The sequence below is a fragment of the Myxocyprinus asiaticus genome, chromosome 35, assembly GCF_019703515.2.
Source record: "Myxocyprinus asiaticus isolate MX2 ecotype Aquarium Trade chromosome 35, UBuf_Myxa_2, whole genome shotgun sequence".
Taxonomy (NCBI): domain Eukaryota; kingdom Metazoa; phylum Chordata; class Actinopteri; order Cypriniformes; family Catostomidae; genus Myxocyprinus; species Myxocyprinus asiaticus.
Window position 1 is genome coordinate 35,851,467 of NC_059378.1, and position 12,379 is coordinate 35,863,845.

Here is a 12,379-nt window from a genome sequence, read left to right on the forward strand (position 1 = left end):
CCGATTATCGATGCGTGAAAAAGGCCTAGCTAGGACACACTGTCTCTGCTATAAGACATAAAATAACAATAATAACACGGTGTTCTTTAGTAACCTTCGCGCCTAGGCATACACCTGATAACACGGAGACAGATATAAGCAATGGAACATTTGAGGCTGATAATAGGTGAAATAAAAGAATGTTTCGAAACATGCAGCTTGCATGGCGGAGGGCAGGGACGTCAACCCAGTGCACTTCAAGTCAGTCCTTGTGACTCAACTTGACTGACCAGGTAACTACATCAGGACAAATTATCTCATGGGCCACAGTGAGGAAGGCTTGCTATCCAACTATTATAAGGCTAACTGTTATTAAGTTAGAAATGTGAACCCCTGATAAAATGTATAATGAATGAATAAATGAGTGATAAAAGATCATTCTTTTTCCGATTAAGTCATCAAGAAATCCATCTGTGCTTATTATGTTATCAAAAATAGTTTGGGAATATGTAAATCTAATCATATAAAATAGTTTCAAGCCAGAACGCCAGAAGACAGCTGCTCTATTTCCGAGATAACACACAAAGTTATCTTATTCACAGGCAATAAATAACAACTGACCTGTGCCAAGGACAAAACAAGGAAAATGTGTGCATACTGAGCCAGTGCATAGCAAAACAGGCACTGCTTTAATTATGTGCATACAATGACCCCAAAAAGTATTTGGTCACTTAAGCTACACTTAAAAAATTTATGAATATTTTAGATGACTCGTATGTGCTATCTTTCTTTAAAATAAATGCCTCATGGCTCGATACTTTGTTATCAAAAAGCAATGAAATTCATACAAAACAAAGTGTGGATTATTGTCCAAATGCTTTTATGAGACAGTGTATTCAGCATTTTCAACCAAAATGTATACATTAAAGGGATAGTTCACCCAAAAATGAAAATTCTATCATTATTTACTCACCCTCATGCCATCCCAGATGTGTATAACTTTCTTTTTTCTGCAGAACACAAAGATTTTTAGAAGAATATTTCAGCTCAGCAGGTCCATACAATGCAAGTGAATGATGACCAACATTCTGAAGGATCAAAAAGCACATAAAGGTAATCTATAAGACTCCAGTGGTTTACTCCATGTCTTCTGAAGTGGTCTAATCGGCTTTGGGTGAGAACAGAGTAAAATATAACTCTTTTTTCACTCTAAATCTTGACATCAGCAGTCCCCTTGGCGATCGTGATTTCAAACTCGATTACACTTCCTAGTGCCATCTAGCGCTTTACGTATGCTTCAAGCACTAGGAAGTGTAATTGAACTTGAAATCATGATTGTCCTTAGAGACTCCATGCCATTTCAAGCTCGATTACACTTCCTAGTGCCATCTAGCGCTTTGTGTATGCTTTGAGCACTAGGATGAGTAATCGAGCTTGAAATCATGATTGTTCTTAGAGACTCCAATGGCAAGATGTTCTGTGAAAAATGAGTTATATTTTGGTCTGTTCTCACCCAAAACTGATTGGAATAGCTTCAGAGGACATTGATTAAACCACTGGAGTCTTATTGATTACTTTTAGGCTGCCTTTATGTGCTTTTTGGAGCTCAAAATTTTTGGACCCCATACACTTGCATTGTATGGACCTACAAAGCTGAGATATTCTTCTAAAAATCTTAATTTGTGTTCTGCAGAAGAAAGAAAGTCGTACACATCTGAGATGGCTGATGAGAGAATTTTCATTTTTGGGTGAACTAACCCTTTAAGAGATAAACAGTCATTTACTAAATGCCATGACACCACCTATGTGCCAAAATATATTTGGCTTTATTTAAATAAGGTGTATGTATATATTTATTCAAATACTAGACAAGTATGATGGCAAATATGCACCTCACTAAGCAAACTCATTTCTTCATACTTACATAGATTCACTGAAGTGTCAACATGTGGTTGAACTGGAATATGCAAACACAACTGTGTTGGTACTATAATAGAGAAGTACAGAAGATGCCCTTATAACACATCATCATAACCTAAACTCTTTTAACACCCTGACATTTTTTATTTGTTTATAAAATTACATATCTTTATATTACATATTAAAGATGCATAATATTGCAATTGGTGTTAAGGGCGAGGTAATTTAATATATACTTATTTAAATATGGGCTATCTTTATATTAAAAGTACATATTTTCTGTCATTATTTAAGCAGTAAAGCATGAGAGGCAGTGCTATAGTGTGAATATATAGGCATATATATTCACAAAATGGTACAGCCTTGAGTGCCTTATTGCTTTAATAAAACAGTCACCACATAATCAAATATTAAGGACACAAATGTTCATTAAAATAATGTTATATTTTGTAAGTCAAATCATTAAATGTCATCCTTCCGCCAGAAAAATATAGTCCCTGGCAGTAGAGAGTAAACAGAACGTTGCTAGGCAACAAGAATCAACGTCAGCTATGTGTGCAGTAGAGTGATACAAAAAGAAGTTCCATGAAGAGGTCAGAGCTGTGCTTTATCATGAATAAAGCACGGCTGTTGACCAATCAGCATCCAGCACCGGAACTATCAGTTTTATAAATATAAAATATAAAGTATTTTTTTCCGCTCAGTGACACATTTTTAGCTCCTACCTACAACTTTAGCTTTGTTCTGTTGCTCTATAAAAAGTCAAATTCAGAAAACACCTTAACACATTACTGACATTTTTAAATCAATCATACAATACTACACTAAACAGGTTTACAGATTTTATTTATTTATGCTTTATGCTCTACATTGCTATGATATCATTGCCAGCTGGCCAGTGACGTACAGTAGACAGGAGTCGCTTCTCACGTCAGATAATTAAAAACCTTTCTTATCTTGCTAATTTCAACCACTATGTTACTTATCAATTCTTTTAAAATAGTTAAATAACTTCTTTAAACTGTTTTAGCGCACAAGGAAATACAATTATGTGCGGCTAACGGTAAACTCGCCAACAACTGGTTAAGTTAGCAAGGCTAGTTTCAAACGTCACTCATGCCGTCATAATTCCGCTATCTGACATCATAAAGCAATAAACGTTCAATGAAATCTACGCAAAATTAAGCAATATTTGCGTGACTGAAATAAACAAAAAACGTAACAATTAGACGTTGAAAGGCCCTAAACACGCCGGGAGTGTATTAGCTCAAGCTAAAGACAGTCACACCTACCTTAGTCTGGACCAGGTTCGGTTCCCAACCCGGTCTGAGCTCTTTAATCAGCTTCATCGCACCTTCCATCACATTATGTTCATCCACGAATATCGGGAATTTTCTGATCGTCGGCGACCCGATCGGCACGAGGATCTCCGTCTCCATTATATGGTTTATTTGCCTATTAATGCCCGACATGAACGTTTCCTGCTATATAAGTATTAATTTTGTATTTCAAGTATTTGGGGGATTCAAATATTTTATCAGAACATGCCCTGATGGTCCAGCCCGGTTTTGGTGTATGCAGAGAAGAGAGGAGCGGCTCATGTGCCGGTGCCGTTGGTTTCTGTCATCTCTTCCTTCCACAGGCGCCGCCCACAAGAAATCATCCGATAACCGGAGAGCTCGTTTATATTAATGAGGTTAGGCTGACGTTGCTTGATAACCCTCCTATCGCGAAGCATTGACTTGTTAATATTGATTAGGTGATACTGACGTTATGGGAAGCCTTCCAAAGGTGAACGTTTGGCTTATGAATATTAACACACAAACCTTCGGCATAATAGGATTCTTAATGAATTCCCGGCCTGGGAGTGAGAGAATAATCTTGCTGGCCTCTTATTACTCTTTCGATTTCTTGTTGTATTTAGTCTTATTTAAGATTTTTAATTATTATATATTAATTATTTAATGTTGATTCCTTAAACCTTGTTCGTTTGTTTAGGACACTGCATGCAGCTTTTATTTTGTGTGCAAATGTGCAGTTAATATATACAAACATTATATTTTAAAAGTACCATTGTATTTCCATATTATTTGGACAGGGTACCATAGTAATGCTTGGTTATTTATTTATTTATTTATTTATTATCATACTCCATATTAATACCATGTACTTCTTGAAGTACCTTGAAGTACAATTCATGGTATATGAATATATCATTCAATACCATGGTATGTCCCAAAGTGCCATGCTATTATTACCATCTGATATGGTACTTTTTACATCACATGCACACTGAAAATTAAAGATTTAAAATTCAACCTGTGGAAATTCTGTGCAGTGTACAATGTACTGTACAAATTAGGCGGTTAAAAATAAAAAATAAAAAGTACTATTGCTTGTAATAATACATCATTATCTTTTGATCAGATCTAGACATTTTCAAGCTACTTAGACTCACTTACCACTTTAATTATTTAAATCAAGTCCCAAGTAATTTATTTTTACAAAAGTAATAGTGCCCTCTAGTGGCTCAAGACTTCCATGCCAACCACAGATCATACATTTCTGTGGCAATCTTTGAAAGTTCATGCTTCATGGTAAGAATGTGTAAATATGATGAATTATACTGTATATCAACAGATTAGAGAACAAAATAACCTGTGAATAATATACACACTCAAGTTTGTAAAAGTTTGCAACGCAGTCTTTAATCAGGGGTGCACTCTGCACTAAAAATGTTTTTTTGAATTTCCCAATATTTTTTTAAGGTAAGCGTTTGTAAGAAATTGATTTATCTACATTTATGAATCTTCATGTAATTCAGGTTAACTCTGTATTTTTTTAGTGCAACTTAAGTGCATTAACTTGCAAGGCTGAACTATAGTTTAACATGAATGGTAATCATCTCACTTCCATTTGTCATATATTATAAGATCTATAGTCTCTACTCTTCCATACTGTCCACATGTTCAATTTAAGTATATTAATTCATTGAGAACAAGGTTTATCTTAGTTTGAAGGAACACTAATCTCCATGATGGTGACTTCAAATAAAGCATAATAATTTAACACAATGCAGCAGGGGTAACACTAAACAGAACTGTAAACAGAACTACAACCCTTATTAAAGGGATAGTTCACCCGAATTGAAAATTCTTTCATCATTTATTCACGATTATGCCATCCCAGATGTGTATGACTTTTTTCTTCTGCTGAACACAAACAAAGATTTTTAAAAGAATATTCCAGCTCTGTTGGTCCTCACAAGGTTAGTGAATGGGTACCAAAAATGTTATGCTCAGAAAAGCACATAAGGGCAGCATAAAAGCAATCTATACGAATCCAGGGGTTAAATATATATATCTTCAGAAGCTATGTGATAGTTGTGGGTGAGAAACAGATCAATATTTAAGTCATTTTTTATTATAAATTCTCCTCCCTGCCCAATAGGTGGCAATATACACAAAGAATGTGAATCACCAAAAATAAAAGAAGATGCATGTGAAAATGTAGATTGACTTAAATATTGATCTATTTCTCACCCACACCTATCATATCTCTTCAGAAGACATGGATTATACCACTGGAGTCTTATGGATTACATTTATGCTGCCTTTATGTGCTTTTTGGACCTTCACATTTCTGATCACCATTCACTTGCATTGTATGGACCAACAGAGCTTAAATATTCTTCAAAAATCTTCATTTGTGTTCAGCAGAAGAAAAAAGTCATACACATCTCGGATGGCATGACTTTTAATTTTGGGTGAACTATCCTTTTACTTACCAACAACAACTATTTACACTCCAAAAAAGCCCCCATACCTTGCCCAGGCCTTCTGTACATAATTAAAAATTAGTGTGCAAGAGCCTATGGACTCTCCCCCAACCACAGCTCAGCTGAAACAACTAATTTTTTTCCCCTTTCAATAACTGAAATATTTTCAGAGAACACATTTATATTATTCAAACAACATATTCATATTTAGTAAAGTGAAAAACATATTTAAAATGCATAAAAAGAGATAAATATTATTACAAAAGGGGCAAATTCCATCACTGTACCCTTGAGCAAGGATTGTCCCTACAAGTGTTGTGTAAAGTGTAAATAAGTGTCCATATAAGTGTTGCAGGCAACATTTGGCCACTAGATGTCCCCCTTTAGTCATCACACCAATTTGAACCTCTTCAATGTGGAGTCCTTATCTCGTACGCTCTGTTCTGAGTGGAATATTAGCGTACTTCTTATTGCATACTGTGCAGTGTACACTTATACTACCTATGGTTTTTTTTTTATTTTTTTATTTTTTATATTATGTGAAACAGTATGCAGTATGCAAGGGTTTTCATAATTTTTATTAATGAATTGATTAAACTGATGTTTTTGACATATGCGAATAAAACAGATTATGTTTTAAATGGTGGGAAAAACATATGCCCTCATAAAGGTAAAAATACCCCTGAAAATCAAATCTACCTTAATGTAAAAGTTCATTTCTGACACTGATAGTTAGTCTTGAAAGAGATGCACATTTTGCATGCATGCATACATAAAATGTAATACTTTGCACAGTATAAATATTACATACCCTACAGTAGGAATGGCGTGGTAGTGCGCTATTCTGAACAAAGCCCTAGTTGACACATTAACTGCAAAAGATTCAGCTCACATTGCATTTTCTCTATTTAAAATGTTTTCCAAATGTTCAAAAGATGCTAGCATGGGGAAAATGTTTTTAACTTTCTAAATTCAATTTATTTCCTTGTGGAATGAATTACAGATTTCCCAAGTACACTGTTACCAGTGCGGGGTAGATTACTTTCGTAATGTAATGTGGTACTGATAAAAAAAAAAAAAAAAATGCTGCTTTAAGGGTCATAAAATATAATGTTACTCAAGATAAAAGATAATGAGAACATTCTTGTATTTTTAATTTTAAAGGAATTGCTGTTATTTAGGAAATTAGGAATAGAGACTGGACTTTTAATTTTCCAGTTTTTAAATCAATAATTAGAGAATGTCTCTAGATATGACTGAGACTGTACAATTTGTGAGAAGATGTGGCCTTAACCTAAGACAGGTGCTTTTTCTGCTATTCTGAAGCACTGGCTGAAGTGCAATTGCATGGTGCTAAAGCACAAAGTTGTGGCACCTGGGAAATGTTTGTTTGCAACGTGTTTTTATAGAAGAGTGTCTAGAATTATGGACAGCTGGACGAGGGTTTGTTTAAAATACATTGTTTTTGATGAAGGATACAAATACAAAGAGTTTGGCATTTATTAAATTTAAAACAGAAACCAAATGCCCTGTGTGTATTCCTGTCTCTATTCCTGGATTGTATTAAATACTTTCAATGCAGTGTTTAAATTTCGGTTGCTATGCACACATGGCCAGATGAAATACAGACTGCTCTTTTAAAATTTAGGAGCATAACTGGTAAAGTGCGCACTAGTTATTGCTTTTGGCTGATTGATGATGTAATCAATAATGTAATCATGTAATCCATAAAAATGTAACTATAATCTGATTACACACATTATAAAATGTAATGTAATCCAATTATAAGTACTAGTGTATATTCTTGTAATCTGATTATGTAACCCGGATTACATGTAATCCATTACTTCTCAGCACTCACTGCTACTGATTACAACCAAAAGCTTCATTAATATAAACTCACCGGCCACTTTATTAGGTACACGTGTACATCTACTTATTCATGCGATTATCTAATCAGCCAATCATGTGGCAGCAGTGTTATATATACAATCATGCAGATATGGGTCAGGAACTTCAGTTAATGTTCACATCAACCATCAGAATGGGGAAAAATGTGATCACAGTCATTTAGACCGTGGCATGATTGTTGGTGCCAGATGGGCTGGTTTAATTATTTCTGTAACTGCTGATCTCCTGGGATTTTCACGCACAACACACAAGTGACCAGTGAGTGTATTCTTGTTTCGCTGAGCAATATTTTGCATGCATCATAATTAATCTGACATTTCTAACAGCAAAACAATCCCTCTCAGGAATCATATTATAGGTTAAATGCTTTACTAAGCATATCAGAGAGTAGGCCACTGTACACATTCACTCACACACAAACACTGATATCATGCTTTCACACTTGCTGATACATGTCTCTGTCTACTATTTCCTCTTTAGTCAGGGATCTTCGATTGTTCCTGAGGACTGGAATGTTGTTTTAAGAGTGATTTTTCTGAGGGGGTTGGTCGTCTGTCAGTGTATCCTGGAAACTGAACTTGTTGCTGCAAAAGTTTGTGTATAAATTGCTGTTAGAGTTGCTCCTTCAAGAAATGTTTGCCCTCCAACTGTGCTTTTTTAAACACTAAACACATGATGAATTACCTGTTCGCTCATCTATAAAAAGGTTATTCTTTCCTGGTGACCCAAAGATCTCCACACCCAAGACAAATTCCCTTTTAAAGTTCATGTTGACACTTTCTTGTGCACTACAGTTTGCCCTAACTTATCTCACACACGTACAAATATACATGCATACAAGTGCACTTTACATCTTAGTTTACCAATATTTACATGCATTCTCTCTATCTCTCCACACAGTGTGTCAACAAACACTAGACATTTTCTCAAAAGAAATTTCCCTTTTCAATTTTGCATTAACTTTAATCAACTGGTGTCAAGGTGATTTTTAGTGGATTAATGAAGTCAGTTCTCCTCAAGTTCACACAGGTGTGCTAGCAGAGTAACCATAGGTGTAGTTTATCATACAAAATGTGGACATGTTCTACTAATGTTCAACAACCAGAAAGTATCACATTTTTGTTGTTGTTGTAAGAAATTAATTGCTGAAAAGTGTGCTTGTGCTAGCTTCGTTTAAAGGAAATGCCAGTTGGCATCACTTGGGACTTCTTGGCATGCCCAAATACTTTTTGGGACTACTGCATAAACTATTTACATGATAAATTCATGTAATTAATTTAATTCTACTATCCTAAAGTCACATTTTCTTTGGAAATTGTTATCTAAGGCCACATAACTTCCACACTTATCTGTTTAAGTTTTCACTTTCCTAACAACATTGTTTCCAAAATATGAGGTTATAGAGAGCGTTTTTGAAAGTCTCCGTTTTCATTGCCATTCCAGTGTGGATAAGAGACGTAAAGTAGCGAAATCAATGCATTTTCAAACTAAAACATATTAGTGTGGATGTTGATTACGTTACGTTTGCTCCTCTCATCAACACTAGAACGTCATTTTCCCCACTGAAACTGAAGCGTTTCAAAAACATTCTCCCTAACCACATATTCTGAAAAATGAAGACATTAGGAATTTGAAAACAGAGTTTTTAAACTTTTAGCATGCCTAAGTAGCATGTTAAAACGTTTGTAAATTGACGAGAGCCAGGGACCACTCATAATCATCTATGTGCCACTGCTACCTAATCATCTTTTTTCTATCTTTCAAAGTTTATCAGAGACAAAGTGACATTGGAAAGCCTTTGTGACGTGATAGGCCTAAATTTACATGACGAATAACACAGTATAACATAATTTTGGCTTTCTTTGATAAGCATTACTATAATGGCAATATAGAGATGATATAATATTATTACAAGGGTCTCTGGAATACTCCATTTTGATTGGTCAATGGCGCCATCTAGTGGTCTAATATTTCTGAGTAACAACTGCACATACGGGGATTAAGGCATAATGTATCAGGCCGGTCAACCAGTTATTGCGAGTCATCTTTCCTACTTCTTGTATCACTCTGCAATATTTATAAGTAAGCTGATAAAATAATTTCATCTCTTATTTTAGTTTTGTGACCATTTATTTATTCCTCAAGTAGTCTTGTAATAAGCTGGATAATAAGCAGTCAGGCAGTAATTTTCACAAAATAAACACCAACAGAACTCTTGCGCAAGCCGGAGGTGGAATTCAGCTGTTCAGCGATTTCATTCTTCTAACATCATTTTCTCACAACTCAATATTTCATGACAATGTATTTATTTATTTGATAAGCCGTGTAATAAGCGGGATAATGTACAGTCAGCCGGTTGTTAAAATAAACCTCTTCAGGGTGATAAAAGACCCCTAAGCTTCGCGTCGGGATCCTGATCACACTGTCGTGTTTTATTAACAACTGGCTGTCTGTATACGTTATCCCTTAATTAATCATGTTCATTTCACAAGAAGACATAGGCTTTGTGACCCTGCAGTTAAAAGTACTGTAACAAAACATTTTATTCTACCAAATAATGAGCAATCTACATTTTGGTTTGGGGGAAACAGGCTTTACTCGATCACAAAATAACATACAAAGTTAGTTCAGATAATCTTAAAGGCATAAAGGCCCCAATATACTTCTAGAGAAATAAAAAAAGAATGGGTGTTCTTGCTAAAATCTGGCCCAAAATAAGGTGTTTTTGAGTTTGTTGCATTGGTTCAAAACAGCTTGACAGTGCAAACTTTCAGGAAAACTTTGAACTGGCTGTTAAACAAATTTTTTACTGTCATTGGTCCACATCAAGTAGGGCTCCACCTACTTTGAGGCCAACATCTTTTTCCATTTGATATCTTCTCTCAGTCGAGATCAGTCAACGTAAACACAATGAAGTCCAGAGTTGCCGAGCTGGTGCAAACGTAACTACGTGTGTACGATCGTTCATGTACAAACATTTTTCCAACACCATGTCATGTATTATTATTTTTTTTTTATTGACAAACGTCTATACAGAACTATAACAGAGGGTAGCCAGTGCATATTATGGCCAAGTATAGCATGTTAGCATTAGCATTAGCGCCTTGAATGCAGAATGTAAACATGACAAATTACACATTAGGCTGTTGCATATATTTAACTTTAAATCATCACAGAGTGGTTAAAATAGCTTCTTGTACCCATTTCGTGTAGATTCTATTCAAAGAATTAGGCATGCAGTCATTTATAACACATTTTAATGTCACATTGGTTAATGTTTTACATATAGTCTGTTGACAGGACAGCGTGCATCTTATTTTTTTAAATGGCCCTCTAAACGCTGGCCAGGCCTGGCCTGGCAACTGATTTGGCCCGCTGCCCCGCTTGTATTTGTTTATTTACTTATTCATAATTTTTTTATATTATTGCCAGCCAAGTGATTTCTGAATTTGGCATTCGATAGTAAATCACAAATCCGCTAGTTTTGACTAATCTGGGCCACCCCTAAAATGGGTCATACCTTTGTGTGAGCGGTTCAAGTAAATGAGTGGAAAACCCTGCTCATTCAAGGACACGCATTCATTCAGTACATAGACATCGCAGCTAACGTAAGTGTCTAAATGCTTGTGCACAGTTCAGTTGAATGATAAAGATTACCCTCTTTAACTTAATGCCATTGATCCGAATGTATGTAGCATGCTAACTGCAGAAATAACGAAAAGTAACCACAAAATTAACTGAAATGAGAGAGCGTGTTTTACCTGTCAATCAGATGTGCGTGGAAGTTGCTTTATTGCTTTTCATATATCGGTAACATGTTGAAATAAGGTTGTGTATCCATTAACATTACACAATGAATCAACATGAAAAATGAACAATAGTTTTACAGAATGTGTAATCTTGTTTTATGTTAATCTCTACACATACTAATACAGTTTAAAGGAATAGTTCACCCAAAAATGAATATTCTCTCAGCATTTACTCACCCTTATGCTATCCCAGATGTCTATGACTTTCTTTCTTCTGCAGAACACAAATTAAGATTTTTATAAGAATATCTCAGCTCTGCAGGTCCATACAATGCAAGTGAATGGGTGCCAACATTTTGACACTCCAAAAAGCACATAAAGGCAACAAAAGTAACCCATAAGCAGGGTTGAATGGAAGACATGTAACAGGATTTTGATTACTGAAGAGATTACTTTTCAATTTATTGTCATTTGTTCCATTTAATATTTAGTCTATTCAATTGGAAAACATTTATCCATATAAATAATGCGATCCAAAGTGCACTTGAACAGCGGTGAAACACTTTCTTATGATGTGTTACATTTATACGAGCAGACAGAGAAGTATAATTGAAGTAAGTTTGGAGCAAAAGAAAAAGAAATAAACCTTGTGTAAATTGTCATGTGAACATTTAGCTTTATGCTAAGCTAAAATGCTATTTCTAGCCATTTTTCATGCACCTGTTACAAGGCATTATCATATTTTTTTTTATCAAGATGATCCACGTTCTTTTCTTTAGTAAGACCTTTGAAATTAAATCTTATTCTTGATAAGAATATATTTTTTTAAAATATCTAAATGTTTAAAACAAGATCAATTTGATTTATCTTGTTTTAAAAGCAACACTGCATAAGATATTTAGGTTTTTCAGAGAAAGTATTTTTAACAGATGTATTTTGTCTTACTGTACTGGCAGATTTTTTATAGTCAAAACAAGTGAAAAGATCTATCAGTGCAGAAGTAATCCAAAGTATTTAGATTACGTTACTGGCCTTGAGTAAT

General features: G+C 34.9%; 1 protein-coding gene across 2 annotated transcripts in view; it reads right to left on the reverse strand.

The window, feature by feature from the left end:
* The window catches only part of LOC127426097 (ethanolamine kinase 1-like), a 36,273-nt gene extending 32,768 nt beyond the window's left edge, over positions 1–3,505 (reverse strand). The window contains exons 1-2 of one of the 2 annotated variants that reach the window (XM_051672620.1): positions 3,192–3,505; positions 1,904–1,966 (exon numbers count right to left, since the gene is read on the reverse strand). Coding sequence is in view for 1 of the 2 variants with exons in the window: in XM_051672619.1 (XP_051528579.1) it covers positions 3,192–3,371 (180 nt within the window). In the remaining variant the exon portion in view is untranslated. The remainder of the gene's footprint in view (positions 1–1,903; positions 1,967–3,191) is intronic. The other variant, XM_051672619.1, reaches the window with a different exon arrangement.
* Positions 3,506–12,379: the final 8,874 nt, after the last annotated feature.